General features: G+C 41.2%; 2 protein-coding genes across 9 annotated transcripts in view; one reads left to right on the top strand and one right to left on the bottom strand.

Moving 5' to 3' along the window:
* Positions 1-10,553, top strand: part of fam131bb (family with sequence similarity 131 member Bb) — a 32,969-nt gene extending 22,416 nt beyond the window's left edge. For all 6 annotated transcript variants that reach the window (XM_085176525.1, XM_085176524.1, XM_085176520.1 and 3 more), the window contains 5 exons: positions 278-502; positions 618-758; positions 3,437-3,738; positions 4,634-4,897; positions 8,332-10,553. In XM_085176525.1, the coding sequence (XP_085032651.1) occupies positions 278-502; positions 618-758; positions 3,437-3,738; positions 4,634-4,897; positions 8,332-8,547 (1,148 nt within the window). In that variant the 3' untranslated portion in view covers positions 8,548-10,553. The remainder of the gene's footprint in view (positions 1-277; positions 503-617; positions 759-3,436; positions 3,739-4,633; positions 4,898-8,331) is intronic.
* Positions 10,554-12,126: 1,573 nt separating this feature from the next.
* The window catches only part of clcn1b (chloride channel, voltage-sensitive 1b), a 37,243-nt gene continuing 33,010 nt past the window's right edge, over positions 12,127-16,359 (bottom strand). For all 3 annotated transcript variants that reach the window (XM_085176513.1, XM_085176511.1, XM_085176512.1), the window contains 2 exons: positions 15,860-15,946; positions 12,127-15,572 (listed from right to left, as the gene is read on the bottom strand). In XM_085176513.1, coding sequence (XP_085032639.1) covers positions 15,117-15,572; positions 15,860-15,946 — 543 coding nt within the window. In that variant the 3' untranslated portion in view covers positions 12,127-15,116. The remainder of the gene's footprint in view (positions 15,573-15,859; positions 15,947-16,359) is intronic.

Raw genomic sequence — 16,359 nt, 5'->3', positions numbered from 1 at the left:
ACATCATAGCGTCATACCCTCCCTTACCCAAAACCAATGCACACTTGATAATAACGAATCTATCTTATGTCTCTTCCTTCCTCTTCTTTTGTTTTTTCCCCCATTTGTTCCCCACCTGCCGGTTCATTCTCTACTCCTTCCCTCAACTCGTCTAATCACCTCTCTCTAAACCTCTGATCTTTTAATTTCTCCTCTTACTTCCACCCATTTTGTTTAAATTGGCCACCCTCCCTCCTCCTTCTGCTCCTTCCTTGTCTGGGTCTTTCTCCTAAAACAGGTGTCACACGCACAATGAAGGAAAGAGTGACCAAGCCCACAGCCATGGCCCAGGGTCGTGTCGCTCACATGATTGAATGGCAAAACTGGGGCATGACGACGGTGGGTTCGGGGAGTGTCCTCCAGTCCCGCATCAGTACCCAGGAGCGAGAAAAGGAGCGGCGGCTGGAGAACGACGCCTACAGTGACCTCAGTGATGGGGAGAAAGAGGCTCGCTTTGCAGCAGGTCGGTTGGATGGGGACAAGAGTTTCACACCCTATTAACTGTCATCAGCCACTTGAGTGGTACTGCAGGTCTTAGTAACAATTATCCTGACTTGCCCTCTGAATTCTCACCTCAGGCATCCTGCAGCAGTTTGCAATCTCAGAGGCAACGCTCCTGGCGTGGTCGTCAATGGATGGTGAGACTCCGCAGTCAGGATCAAACCAGGGAAGCGTGGCTCACCTCAGTGAGGTTAACCAGGAGAGCATCACCAGTCGAGGTAAAGGGCTACAAATATGTCTGAGGCTTAAAGTCCAGGTAACTGCTGTCGGTGAAACACAGCCACATCATTTATGAGTAAGAAAATGGAAGAGGTTGGGAAGTGGCAAATCAATTTTAAACAGAATAGTTAGAGCACTGTGTTACAGCGTCTCGTCTCTCTAGACCAGAGATGTCAAACTCACTTTAGATTGTGGCCAACGGACAGCCCGCTCTGATCGTAAGTTGCCTGGACAAGTGAAACTCCTGTTTCTGTAAGCGTAAATTTAATAAAACAAACAATGCACTGCTTTCTTTACATGACAAGAAAGTGCTGCTTTGGCCATAAACTGCAAGAAATAATTTGGTAAATTTAGAGAAAATGTTCTGTTAGCTCGTTGCGCAGACTGTCCTATAATTATAAAACAGAAAAGTTTTGTTAATTGACTGAATGTCCTCTTTTTGTTTTCTTGGGCTTTTAAAAAAATTTTTTTTAATGAACCTACTGTAAAAGTCATACATTTCTATAGTAGATGGCGTAAAAACAGGGACTTTCCTATTTACCTATTACTTATTTACTTGTATATTTCAAACCAGTAGGAAAAGCTGTAAAACTTGTGAAAACACAGAAGTCTGGAATTTATGCCAATCTTCCATTTTCCAGAACTGTTCAGTGGGCCAGATTGGAGACTTAAGCAGGCCACTTCTGGCCCCCAGACCTTATTCTAAAGAGCTTGGAAAGAAAAGCGTCTGGACTTTAGATGGGGATGGACCATTAGCAGTCTATCTGCATCTAAAGGACAAAGGTCACTCCTTTGAGAATGCCAGTGTTCACATTTTGGACAGAGAAGACAATTTGGTTTGAAAGAGGAGTGAAAGAAGCCATCTATGTCCACTGTGAACGGCCATCTTTGAACAGAGGTTTGCAATCTATAATCCAGTTTTGAGATCCCTTCCCAGATGCCTTAACGCCCACTCACATCCTGGGCCTTCTGACCTCAGGAAATTGCATGATAGGGTGGGGCTAGGTTTCGCAATGAGTTCACCCGATTGTGACCTACACCCGTTTTCACACCTTGGCTCGTGTGATTAGGTAGAGGATCATTAGGGGGTCCATTGTCCCTCTTAGGGGGAACACTTCAATGGGGCTTAAATCTGGGACTCTCCACCATTTGACCTTAGAACTGAAGAAGCTTCTCGGATCAGAGGCGAAACGTCTTCAAGCAACTTAAAGAAGTCCAGATGCTCTTCTTTCAAAGCTCCTTAGACCACGATGACCTGGATGACTGAGAACCTTCACAGACCCCAGACTAGACTTGTAGTCAAGACCGCCTAAACCAAGACCAAGACAATACCAAGACAGACTGAGTCAGGACCAAGACAAAAAAGTCAAAAAAGCCAGATGCTGCTTCGTTTACAGGTGTCAGGTATATTTATGTGTTTTTGCGATGCACTCGCAGAGCCCTCCTCACCGCTGTCTACTGTCTCACTCACTCACTGAGAGGACAGACGCACGCTCCACTTGACTGTCGCGTCTCTCACCCTCTCTGTTTTTCACATAATGATATTATCCTATATCCTTGCATGTGATTGGCCACAATATGGAGGGATTGGAGCATAGCTGAGCCACTGTGTGAGAGCTGAGCCGTGAGGAGCCGGCTCTCGCTCAATAGGAGTCGACTCTTCTTTCTACAAAGCACTCTCTAACTCTCTAAGCACAGCTCTTAGAGCTGATGCTTTTGCGCATGACACATTATCGAACATTACGTTGTGTGTCATGGATACTGTTGAGTCCAAATCTCCCGACCTCTATGCCAATCTGAGACAGCAAGACCGAGACAGCGAGACCAAGACAAGACCGAGGGATCCGAGACCAAGACAAGACCAAGACCAAAGTCTGCCGAGACCAAGACAAGACCCAGACCATGTAAAAGCGGTCTCGAGACGGGTCTCGAGACGGGTCTCGAGACATCCAACTCTACCCCAGACCTTGTGTTTGATACCTCTGCTCTAGATTTTAGGCCATTTCAGTTTCCAGCATGAACTTTTGGAAGGTAAACCCAGACACTGTATCGATATAAACAGTGATTTTGGATATTTACAGTTTACTGCAATGTTGCCTTAGCACAGACTTCTGAATGCAGAAAATTAGAGTAAGTGCTTTGCTGATTTAAAATAGACTTTCTTAACTGCACCCTGAATGCATTAGTCTTAACTGATCCCATCGTTTTTAAGTCAGACACTTAGCAAAATAAGTGGCTGTGAGCCCACTTTATAGCCCTCCAACTTTGAGTAAGAAACACTGGAGGCAATCAAAGCTCTGTCTGCACTATACAGTTTGACAAAATGATGACTCAACAGTGTGAGGTGTGCCAGTGTTCAACTCTGTTCGGGTCATACTGGAGAGTTTCTGTCATAACATTTTCATCCAGTGTGGAAAGATTTCAGCTGAGTTTTTTTTTCAGAGTAGTTAACAGCCAGATCTACATTTATCTCAACAGCTATTAGCTTTAACTGTTGGTCATTAAAAGTTGGAATTTCAAGATTTTAAGAAATTGCTAATTTTTTTCCCAATTCCAGCAAATTTGAAAAGTGGGATTTTTGTAAAAATCATAAAACACAGTGTTCCTGCATCCATCTGCTGCCCCCATTTTGAAGAGTGCTAACAGCAGCTGCCACATTTTTTTTTATTTCCTGCAGATCAGATATTGCACCACTCCTCAGCGGAGGTGTGGCCTCACACATACCAGGGCCACTACTGCCTCTCCTCTTCTGACGCTTGGGAGCCCATCAACAGCGATCCCTCCGCCGTGGCGTCTCCCCCTGCTGGCTCCTACGTTATGGGTACAGAGGGCTACGATGGGCAGGCCGCAGCTCACTTCCTGTCTCAGCAACAACAGCAGCAGTTCACTCTCCAGCAGAGTCAACTACAACAGCTGCAGCAGATCCAACAGTTTCAGCACTACCACCAACAGCAGCTTCTGCAGTATCAGCAACAGCAGGTGATTGATCGAGAGTGCCGCCGTCTGGGTTTTAATCCAAATGAGACACTACATGTTGCTGCTAATGCGTAAGGCTTGAGTATCAGAGATTTGTTATAAAATACTGTCTGGTAAAATAAATTTATTAACACATTATTTTATTTATTTGTTCACTTTTGTATAGGCACAAGTACAGCACATGAACAAACCCACACATCACAGCATTTATAGACTAAAAAAGCTGGGCTTTTATTCAGAACATGTTCTCAGAAACTCTTACATGCTGGGTTTCATGCTCAGTCTGAAATTCACTCTTGACTGTGGAAATAGAAATTCAACAAAATAATCTTAATTCAAGATTTTTCCATCTAATCATCTCCTTTTATTTGTTTTTGTTTTTGCATTACTTCATAAAAACGATTTTAGCCTAAGCAACGACTCAACTGCATCTGATGTGAACGCTGACACACCTCACACTGTTGAGTCATCACTCTTGTCAAGAATCCTTCATTAAATGCTCAGCTGAACCTGCAAAAATATGACATTCTTCCAAAGGGAAGCATCCAAATCATTTTTTAAACAAAAATAAAAATAATTCCATGGATGAGGAATTAATGAAGACTGATCTAACGCAGGTACTTACACCCTGTTAGCTTTGTCAGAACTTATTCGACACGCATCTTTCAGCCAAAATAAATTTAAAAAAAACTTAATTTCTTATACTGTACAAAAAGATCTGCATATAACCTCTGTTGCCTAAGGAAAACAAAGTCAGCTTACTGCATACTGACATGGGGAGCATGTCATGAAACATTAAAGCTGGCAAACAGGTCGCAAACGACTGACAGATCTTATGTCTTTCAGTCACTGCTCATTCCTCACATTTTACTGATTAGTCTTTTCTGTGTGTTTCAAGTCTCTGGAGCATAGGCTACACAGTGCCAACCACTCTTTGCAAGCAACACCCAACAGCACCATCCACAGTCTGGTTCATCAAATTCACCCTCCGCTGGTTGATCTGTGGAACACGGGGCAGATGGAAACCTATCAGGCAGAAGCCGGTGGGTACATAGGTGTGGCGGCGACAGTGGAGCCAAGCCTGTGCGTTCCCACTGGTGAAGAGATAGTAGGAACGGAACACTCCCCGCTACTGGAACAGCAGGAGGAGGAGGAGGTCAAGGTGAGTTGAACATGGGGTTGCATTACATAAAATTATCTCTTCAGTGATTAATATTTGATTTTGTAGCTTTCTAGGCGAGTTCTCAGAGACACCAGACTGGAGGTTTAGTTCTGCTTACTGCAACCTGTGTGTCATTTCTGTTTTAAATCTGCAGACTGTTCTTAAAGTTTTATCTCGAATCATTTAATCATAAGATTGGTTTGATTTTATGCACGTGTAGCAATCTAAGATCAATTTGTCAATAGAGGGGATACTGATTGACATTTTTGATAAGAATTGGCTGCCAGTACTTTAATCCAGTTCAGTTTTCTTTGTACGCATAGCACCAAATCACAACAACATTCACCTGAAGTTACTTTATATTATAAGCTAAAAAACCTGCAATAACAGATGAAACCCCAACGATTAGACGGCCCCCTTTGAGCAATCACTTGGCAACATTGGAAAGGAAAAACTCCCGTTTGACAGGAAGAAACCTCCGAGTGAACCATGGTCAGGAACTGGCAGTCATCTGCTGTGGATGGTTGGGGGTAATGGCAAAAAGAGGAAAGTGAGGATTTCTAGCTTTTCCTTGGGTACATTTAAAAGTTTTAGTACGTTAGCCGGGCAGCTGTGTTCTTGGGTAAGATACTGAACCCACTTTCCCCCCGAGACATCGATCATGATTGATGATGTGCATGATTGTTAGAAGGGTTAGCACCATCACATCCAGAAGGTCCTGGATTAGGATTTGCTGGTCAGATGGGGCTTTCCCATGTGGAACTTGCATGTTCTCCCTGCACCTGTGTGGGTTCTATATGGGCACTCTGGCCACAGTGCACAGACGTCCATATTAAGTTAATTGGTGAAATAGGTGTGAATGCTTATCTGTCTCTCTGTGTTAGCCGTGCGACAAAATTGGCAACCTGAGCAGTTGTACCCTACCTTGGTATCGGCTCCAGCCTCCTGACCCTTGAATTAGATAAGCGGAATAAACTGAATGGATGGATTTTTTAACTTTTGACCTGCCGAAGACATATACTTTTACATTTCCATTATTTTGACTGAATTGACGACAACATTAACTGATGATAAAAATATTGGATTTGTGGCCTCAATAAGATAAAGTTGGGAATGGAAGAATTTGAATAGATTAGATAGCAGAAATGTCAGGAAAGAAGAGGAGGGAGAGTTGAAAACCACAGTTGTGGCAGGCCTCCAAACTTCAGTTATTTTGGGGATAAATTATGTAAAAGGTGTGAAGCAAAGGGGACTGCTATGAAAGTTTTCATGAAAATTGCAGGGAGCAACCTTATTAATGCACAAAACGATCAGTCACCTATATATCTAATTCATGAAGCCCTCATCTTCAGGTTGATTTTGCTGTGCAGCTCAAGAAGGCAACACTTTTTAGCAGCTGAGCTCTTGTTGGCAATCCATCATTGAATAAGCAGTGGTATAGTATTGGCTGCTCTTCCTTATGACAAAAACCGTAATCACAATTATTTTGGTCCATATAAATGGACTGAATGCTGGATGGTACTTATGTAGCACTTATCTGTTCTAACTGAGCACTCAAAGCATTTTATACTACGAGCCTCTTTCACCCAATCACATAAACATTCATACAAATCTACACCTAAGCGGTTTTATCTAACATTCACACACACACACGCCAAACTCTGATGGATGCGTCGTGACTGATCTTCTGATTGGTCGACATCTTGCTCTACATCCTCAGCTACAGCTGCCCCTATAAAACACAATCATATAACACAATAATTGTTTTATCCCAATTGGATATATTGAATATAATTTTTGACTTTGGCAACCTACAGTGGTATCATGGTAGCACAAAAAGCTTTAGGAAAAGATTCATTGGCTTTTCCACCCATGTCAACAAACATGCTAACATTTCTACCTTTGTATCTGAGCCAGAGAGTAGTAAGCTTGTTCCTGCTTGTTTATGTCACAATATAACTGCAATTTTACTGAGAGAAATGGGGGGAAAGGGGGAAAAACGGTAACAGCCACTAAAAACTGACTATTATGTATCCCAGTAGTGTTTTATTATAGTGCAGAGAGGCTAATAGGTTGGTCATTCGATTTCTGACTACATTTAAGAGTCCTTGAGCAAAACACTGAACCCCAAGTCACTTCAGAATGTCTGTGTGAATGATAAGGACTGCAAAGAGCTCTGCAGACACAGCTAAGGTTAAAAGGCATGCTAAGTGCAGACCATTTACCATTAAAAATTAATTATTTGGACTTTGGAAACCTTGACTTTCAGCATTGACTTGAGGTCTGCAGAGAAAGATTATGTATTGCAAGCTTCAAAACAGTTTGACAGTTGGCCTTGAGTTGAGACTGTCTTGACAAAGTGTACTTTGATGCGTCACGGTGATCTACATATTTGCCAATCAGTCTATTAGCTGATACAGTAGGAGAAATCTGAGGATGGATTTTGGCCCACTCCTCTTTACAGAAACTCTTTTATTCCTTCAGATTTCTTGACTGCTCATTGGCAACTTGAAGCTTCAGCTCCTTCCACAGATTTTCTACAGGACTGAGGTCTGGAAACTGGCTTTGGCTCAGTGTTTCTCTTCTCCAAAAACAGCGGGTTGAGTTGAGACCAAAGGTTTTGGTTTTATCTGCCCACACTGTTCACTGTTCAGTAGAAAACCTAAGACCGATCTTCACATGTTGCTTCTTGAGCAGGGGGGACCCTATGGCGTGTGTTATCAGTGGTTTTCTCGGGGACTGTGGTCCCAACTGCCTTCAGATCAGCAATAAACTCCACCTGTGTAGTTTTAGGCTGATCCACCACCTTTCTCATGATCATCCTCAAAACATGAGGCAAGATCTTACGAGTGAAGCTCCAGGAAAAGGGCAATTGATGGTCATTTTATATTTCTTTCATTAGGAAATAGTTGGACCAAGAGTTGTCACCTTTTCACCAGGCTTCTTGCTGATGGTCTAGTAGTATATCCCAGCCTTGTGCAGGTCTATAATCTTATCCACGATATCCTTTGACAACTCCTTGGTCTTTTCATGATGGCGGAGAGGCTGAAAAGAAAGAAACTGACTCTGTGGACAAGCGTGCTTTATACACATAATTGAGATCAAGGGCCTGTAACTGGTTGCTTGGTTGACTGGTTGATTGATTGGTTGAATGATTATACCCATCATGCTTACTTCACTCAATGCTATGCAAATCAATATATAACTTTTATATAATGTGTTTCCTGGATTTTGGGGTGATATTCCATTAAAATGAAAATATCATAAAAACCTGAGACTGTTCATTTCTTTGTAAGTAACCAAACTTACAAATTCAGCAGGGGATCAAATATTTGTTTTCACTACTGAAGAGAACAATAGGTAAAAATCTATCCACATACATAAGTTAGTCATCTAGTTGACCTTGTGTGTTTCACTCTTTCTGCCCTGATCAGGAAGAAGATGTGGCACTGTGCATGGAGCAAGAGTCGGCCACATTGACTCCACCCACACAACAAGGGGATGCTTCTGGTGGCAGTAGTCCGGGGCAGCTGCCAGCAGAGCCAATCACAGAGCGGAAGTTGTCTGATGTCACTTCTGGTCTCATTCAGACACTAGAGGAGAAGGAAGAGCCAGAAGAGGGGCCTCCTGCTTCTGTGGCAGCCAACTGAGTTTATGGCAGCCAAGAGACAAATGAAAAACTGACTGAGGAGTCAGCAAGAAATGAGCATAATAACACAATATATCTCTATTACTCTGTTCCTTTTCAGGTATCAAAACCACAACTTTTTTGGTTGCAAGGTCATTTCTTCAAAATGGTGAGAAATCGATTTGATAGTGGACTCCCAATAACAGTAGAGCTGATGCAACAATGGACACCTGTTTCTTTGCAAGCCTTACATCCCAAAGGTAACTGAAGAAAAGAGAGATGAAGGCGGAAGAGAAGCACCAACCGAGTGAATTATATCCACCGGGAAACTGCACTGAGACAAAAAAAGAGGGGAATGGAAACATGCATGCTTTTTATGAGACAAGCAACTCGACCCTGTCATCATCTAATAATGATAATGGAAATCTAAAGTAATAAAAAAATAACAATAATTTTGTAATAAAAGAAACAAAAAAAAGAACAACAATCTATGTATAAGTGTATGATAAGATATGAGATTTCCAGTGGGAGAACTACTCTGTTTACAGCTGTTATTCAACACATAAGATAGAGTTTAGTCAAATTTATTTCCCCATTGCATCAAACACATGCACTATACTTTACATCTGGCAACCCAAGCACTTTCACAGATGATTGAAGTAGGCCCAGAAAATCTCAGCATTTCAGTGAAATGCAGTTTTCCCCGAGGCACAATCCAGGGACAGGCCCGCCCTGCTGACTGGACACCCAAAAACCCTGCACAGATAAGGATTGTACTGTAAGATAGCGTGCTTCCTACTCTGTCTCTCTGTATGCATGTTTCTTCAGAGTACTATGGAGTACCTGTACTATACAGCACTGTATAGACTTTGCACTGAACCATAGTATCCCAGGTGTGGCCACAGTGGCCCTGCAGTGGGCCTGCGGTGGGTTTGAGCGGTGGCTTTCATGACTGAGAAATAAACACAGAGCTGCATATGTGAATCTCTTTTTTGCACTGATGTAATCCCAACAGATCAGAGGTTCCCTTTGGACTGTTGAGGTTACCCAGTTTCCGCTCTGAAAGCTTTCACCGACAACCAAAACCGAGCCACTTGACAACGCGAACCCTCAGCTGCTTTTTTTTTTCCATAGACGTAATCGCGATGAATAAAGGATGATAACCACTATTTTGAATGTACTGGAAGACAGGCGGCAGTACACGAGTGCTGCTTTGATGCCTCCTCCGTGGTCCACAAGAGAGAGAAGGGAGCGCTGTTCTTATGAAACAAAAACAAGTGGGGGAGTCTTTCAACCATGTTGGAAAGTGGATTCACTGCTGGCTCACCAAGACCACAACAACACACACACACACACACACACACACACACACACACACACAGATATGAATATCTAAATTGTAACCAGCAATAGGCAGGCGAGACACTGGCTTCCCAGATCAGTGTCAGCTCTGTCACAAATATGTAAATATTCTGAGTAAATAAAGAAATTGCCTCTCGCTCACAATCACAACTGTTCTATTACAGTATGATTTCTTTATTTTTGTACACCTCTTGGGTCCCACCTTATTTTGGGGATTGCTCTCTAACTCACAGCTTAGCCTAGCACAGTTTAGTTTTTTCTTCTTCTGTGTGCAACAACACAAAGACAAAATCGGAGGAAATGGGAGGGATGTTGTGTTTTAAGCTGGGTGATCGAATCAAACTGAGGGGCATTCAACTCGCTGAGACCATCGGCGGTGGAAAAAGTTTGGCAACGGCAACAGGAGGTTGCCACTCAGTCAGCCAATCAGGGAATAGAGCGGACAATAAGGACTGAACACTAGAGCTGAAAAGATCGGTGTCTTCCTGCTCATCGTTCTTACTGTGAAGCAGCTGCCTGGATGTTTGACAAGCATGGTTTATTTTTTGTGGGTTTTTCTTTTTCTTTCACTGGAGGAAGGACGGTGTTTGCTAGCGAGAAGTGGAGTTAAACAGCGGCGGTGAACAAAGTGGTCTTTCCGTGCATGGCTCACTGACAAAACTTTACGACACTACAAAACCACTGTTTTCTCTGTTGGAGGAGCACCTTCTCTCACTTTGATGATTGTGTGAGAAACTTTTAAGATGATAAGATATATGGTTTATTGACTTGAATGAATTTATTTATTGATTGCTTCTTTATGCAATGTTGGGGACAATGTTTATTTTTCTACTGACCTGCTGAATTCTGAGTTAGAGTAGGTGTCACGGCTGTAAAGCACTCTCGTTTTGTCTGGTTTTGAGCACTTTAAGCCAAGAAGAGATGGAGTAATTTGGCAGCTCACTGTTTTTAAAAACTTCAAGAATTTCAGTAGTGCCAGGTGACAAAAACAACTTGAAGACTGCTCAAAACTGCAAACAGAATGTCTTTACACAATGGCAAATATTAATTTATTTATTGAAAAATTACTTGGTGGGGAGGAAAAAAAGGACATCTTGTACAGATTATAATTTCACGTTGGTACCAACCCTTCTGGGAGCAGTATCTTTTTTTTAATGAGTCAGATGACGTAATGTGGTGGAAAGACCAATGCTTTATATATATTTCTTTGACCATCGCAGCTTATTTGGGCTTGACTGTTTGCTAATAAGCTACATCACAAGGAAACATGCATGAACTCCATTATAGACACTGCTTTGCTTTGGATTATTTTTTTTTTATTTATTTATCTTTTTATTTATTTTGTGTTGTTGCTTTCTTTCTTCTTTTTCTTTTTTAATTAAATCTCAATGAATGAATAAACAAATAATAAGAAGCCAAAAATATTTCTGTGGATGTTAAGGTTTACTGATCACATCTTTGTTAACCTGCTGGTTTGCAGTTGAGTCACTCTTTTTGTATTTCTACTGCCATCTTCCAGTTACAGTTACAACTTGTCTGCAGGCATGATGCTCAAAATCTGCTTCTGGTCCTCTGCCTTGCTCCTTCTCTTCCTTTCCGTCTATCTCTTTGTATCTGCTCTGTATATTTGTGTCTGTCTGTATGTCTGTCTGTGTACAGTAAGATGTCCACTGTCTTGTTGGAAAAATCACTGCCAAAAAAAGAGAGAAAAAAAACAGAAAAATAATGTTTTCACATAAGTCATAGGGAATTTGCTAATTATAATCTGGAAGTGTCTGGCAAAAAAAGTAACTGCTGTATAAAACGCTGTATAAAATTGGATGGCTTCTGTAAAAGTCTGCATAAAATTGGATTTGTTTGAAATGAGGCAGTGTGACTGGTGATACCAGTGAACACTTATAACACTCCCACCTATGCATGCTTGTTGGATGGCTGTCACAGGATGGTTCTTCCGTGCTCCCCCCTCTCTCTCTCTCTTCTGTCAACTCTCCGTTTCTTCCCGTTTCTCTTCCTTTCCCCTCTTTTTCCTGCACGACCTCCTATTCACCCTCCGGCTCCTTTTACCTGTCTCCTCTCCTTTTCCTCTGGTGGAGAAAGAGCAAATAAACAAAACCAACAAATGGCATTTCTTGTGCACACGTGTGGTTATGTTTTCACAGGTTGGAAATAACACATGTTCACCTCCTTTCTCTCAAGAGCTTAGTGATATGCTTGGGGGGGGGGGGGGGGGTTCTTTTTCTTTTTCGGACTGACAGTGGGTGTCTGCGACCATGTGCTTGACAGACAAAAACAGCAGTCACAAGGAGCTGGCAGCAGAGTAATCCAGCCTGTCATGCTTTTCCAAAAACATCCCTCTCCTGTCCTTATCAGGGACTTTTATGCCAGGAGAATATTAACACAGCCAGGCCTCCTCCATAGGGACTAACTGCTGATTTGTTCAAGCTCACATAGGAATCAGAGGCTGAAACACATTGCTGACCTTCACAGCACAGAAATCTTTATATGCATGCAGATGTTCTCTTTTTAGACTTTTTTTTATTACTCTCACTCCTTTTCTTGACGTAGTATATCCCAACCTTTCAAAACTAATTTGTACAAACATTAATGCTCCTCAGTAGATAAATAATTGTGTTCCACTTAAGTTTTACTTTTACTGAATGTGGAGTATTTAAAAAAAATATGAACTACACTTATATCATGTATAGATGTAATATATACTCTATAGATACATGTTGTAATTTTCAACAACTTATTATACTTTGGGTTGTTTAATCTGTGCTCTATACACCTTGCAGTAATTATTAAGTTGATATCTACATTATGGAACCCAGAAACTCCAAACCAAAGCTCAACACTAAAAACTGTGAGCGCCTTAAGAAGTTGCTTTGCAGATCTTTTTGTGTTACCAATGCTAAACATGAAGTCATGGGAGTGACATACAACAAGACAGTTTTTAATTTAAATTTAACCTTTATTTAACCAGGAAAATCCCATTGAGATTAAAAACCTCTTTTTCAAGGGAGACCTGGCCAAGATAGGCAGCAGCAAGTTACAGATTTTTTCCAAAAATTGCCTAAATGTCAATAAGATGGCCAACCTTTTCTCAGATCCTGCAGATTAAAAGTCTGTCAAATTTTAGAAAAATGTCAGAGGTGATAAAATTGTGCATTTAAAAAAAATTGTGGGTTCAGCAGCAGGTTAGAGAGAAACGCTCCCCCACGCCCACTAAATTTGTCCACTCCAGCTCTGAAGTTTCTGTCTATTTACCTTAAAATTATGATAATTATTAATACTATCCCTCTTTGGATTTTTTGTGACAAAAAAAATTGCATTGCTTTACAATAATTGTGTCAAACAACAGATCAGCGTTATGAGATAATATAGAAATAGAGTACTAAAGGTGAGTACAATTGTGCTAAAGAACACTACTTCAGTAACAGCACACTGTTGCTCTCTGCTGCTGACATTTTCCTAATGTTGGCATGCTAACAGACTAAACTAAAGCTAGCTCAGGCTAAACTTGAAGGTGATAATGTTACTAAAACCATCTGAGTACAGTCTCTTCAAATAAACCTGATAAATATAGAAGATTTCTCTTTATAATTAAAAAAGGATTTGCAGTTTGCTGGATAAAGTTTTATTTGTTTTATCTTCTCCTGGGTACGCTGATACAGGATTAAGTAAACTGGGGGTGCTGCAAAATTGCTGTTTCAGACCATAAAGTCAAATCAATCATTCTCCAAACTTTTGTTTTCCATCTGCTAATCTCAACCTTCTATAAAAACATTTCCTTTTTAATGTGTTAAATATTTCTTCAGTGACAAAGAGTGATAAAACCCACATTTTCAGCATTGGGTCTCAATCCAGAAACAAATGAAAATATATTTATTTTAGCATTTAGCTGGAAGCACTGCTGCATCCAGCCTCACTGAGAAAGATATTTAACAGCAGTAAAGAACTCAAATAAGTTAGTGGACAAATATAGTATTTATTAATTTTTAAAAATTACAAACCAGTAATAATGATTTAGATTCACAATACAGAAAATACATAATAAACATGTTATAACAAGTTATAATTTTAAATTAACCTCAATCAGTAAACTTTAAATGTGTGATCTCTTTGACCCATCAGTCAAATTAATTAAGTCTTAATCACTATATTATTTCATTATAATACAATTCTTTACTGTCAGCTACCCTATAGGTACTTAAAGGTATAATATGCAGGATTTTCCTAAAACAGTAAAATCTCTCAGTTTTCCTTTACTGTTGTATTTATCTGCACAGACTGATTTAATATATTCAGTTTTTCCTGTTTTCTGTACATTCCTGGGTTGCAAGCATTGGGCAATGATTGTGTAGCCCCCAGCTAATAACAACAGTAGGGCGGGATTACATCACTGCCTCTATTTCTTTCCTCATAAATATTATAAAAGAGTTGTTGTGATGTTAGTTTTCATTGCATGTTTTCATTACACCAACATCCTAATTAAGAAATACATTTTAATAATTAGACTGGAATAACTATTACCGACTGGCACTCATGTTTTTATGGTTTCCAGTGTCACACACTGGGTAGTAGCTACTTAAAAACTACAGAAAGTATTAATGCAATGTTATCTGGTAATGTTATCATACGTGTTATAGTTATTGTCAACACCAGTTTATAGCCTAGAGCCACACCTAATTCACACTAAATTAAGAAATGCAGCACCTTCCCTGCTGACTTGTGTGATTTCTGCTTCAGACCTCAATCATTGTAATACAATTAGAAAATTATGCTTCATTGCTTTTTTCTTGCTAAAGCTGTTCCCTCATCCTCATTCTCAAGGCCAAGTTTACAATAACTGACCATTGCTGCATATTATACCTTTAATGACATTAACAGATCTTAATACATGTGAAAATCAGCTGTTTTCGGCATTTCAGAGATACGCTTGGAAGATTGAACTTCAGTGAAACGGTTGTCAGCAGTTCAGAAGACACGGGAAAGCACCTGAGATTTTAAAGAGTGGAAAAGTGAAACTATCATAAGAATAGAAAAAAATATCCTGTACTAAAAGTTTCTTGAGCTTTGTGTGCACCAGTTCCTCCTGCCCACCGAGAGCTGAATGTCTGTGACAGCCGCAGGTCGCTTTGACTCCTCCATCTAAACTGCAGCTTTGTCTTTTCGGAAAAGGAGTGACATTAAAAGAAGGTAAAAGTTTTTCTTCTTGAAAGTTTTCTCCTAAATGGGCTCATCAGACTCCTCGCTCTCCCTCTCCTCCTGCAGGGAGGACAGTGTGAGGACAGGGCTGGTGGCTGACATGGGAGAGGCAGGGGCTGACGGCGAGGTAGAGGAGGAGGTGGAGGGGGATGCTGCCTCCTGAGCAGGGCCTTCGGCCCCTCTTGTGGAGGTGGAGCTACTATTGCTCTCCATGGTGATGGGGGAAGAGGAAGCAACGTCACACCCAGGAGCTCCTCTTGAAGGCTTCCCTCGGGAATCGTCTTTGGACTCCCTCCTCACCAGCTCCCCTTCCCTTCTGCTACCCTCCCCCCACAGGTCTCTGTCCCGTGTTGGCGAGGAAGTGGTGGATGAGGGAGGCTGGTGCTTCTTGGCTTTCCTACTGGTGTCTCTGAAACTGGCCAGAGGAGGACGAAGCCTCACCCCGCTCCGAGTTGAGCCCTCTATGGCTTTCTGCAACTGTTACAAGAGTGAAAGAGGTTTAAACATCCACAGAAGCAAAACAAAAAACCCAAACATACCACGAAGCAGAGCAACAACATAAGATCATTAAAGTGAACATCCAGCGAGATGAGTTGTGAGGGCGGTTAGTGGAATAACTGCATGAATCAGAGCGTAAAGAATGATGCACGAGGTGACAGAACAGCTCACAGCTCATCATGCCACATTACCGGATCAAACCCAGAGAGGTGACAAAAAACAAGCCGATAAATTAAAACAAAATGAAAAGCAAAAAGTGACTTTACCTCTTTCAGTGCCACAACACCCACCAGCTTACCAATGCTGGTGACATAGGCGTGACTGAGACCCAGCAAGGAGAACAGAGTGTGGGTCTGAGTAATGAGAGAGGAGAGATAGGACACGATCCAGTCAGTGTTAGATGTGCTGTACTGTGACAGTGTTCTGCTTGCATGACTGCACTGTTTCTCATAAGCAATTTTTCTGCAACAAAAGAGGAAATGCACGGCTTTGCTACATAGATGCATAATAAAAAAAATTCAAGTTTCAAAGTTTTATCATATGGACAAAGAACAAACAGGGCGTTCTGTTTGTTCAAACTCTTAGGCCAAGCTGAAATAAGTCTAATGTTTCATCACAGCTTTCAGAAAGCTCCTTTAGAGCTACATTTGGCAGAAAGGTGGACTTGGTATGCACTTAAAAAACTGAAAACTGAAGCTGGGACAGATGAATCAAAAACTCTTGGATGATGTTAGTGATGTCAAAAATCCTTAACTGGATCATCTCA

Source organism: Neolamprologus multifasciatus, chromosome 11 (genome assembly GCF_963576455.1).
Source record: "Neolamprologus multifasciatus chromosome 11, fNeoMul1.2, whole genome shotgun sequence".
NCBI lineage: Eukaryota > Metazoa > Chordata > Actinopteri > Cichliformes > Cichlidae > Neolamprologus > Neolamprologus multifasciatus.
The sequence above is the reverse complement of the archived record's forward strand: the minus strand, read 5'-3'. Positions and strand labels throughout refer to the sequence as shown.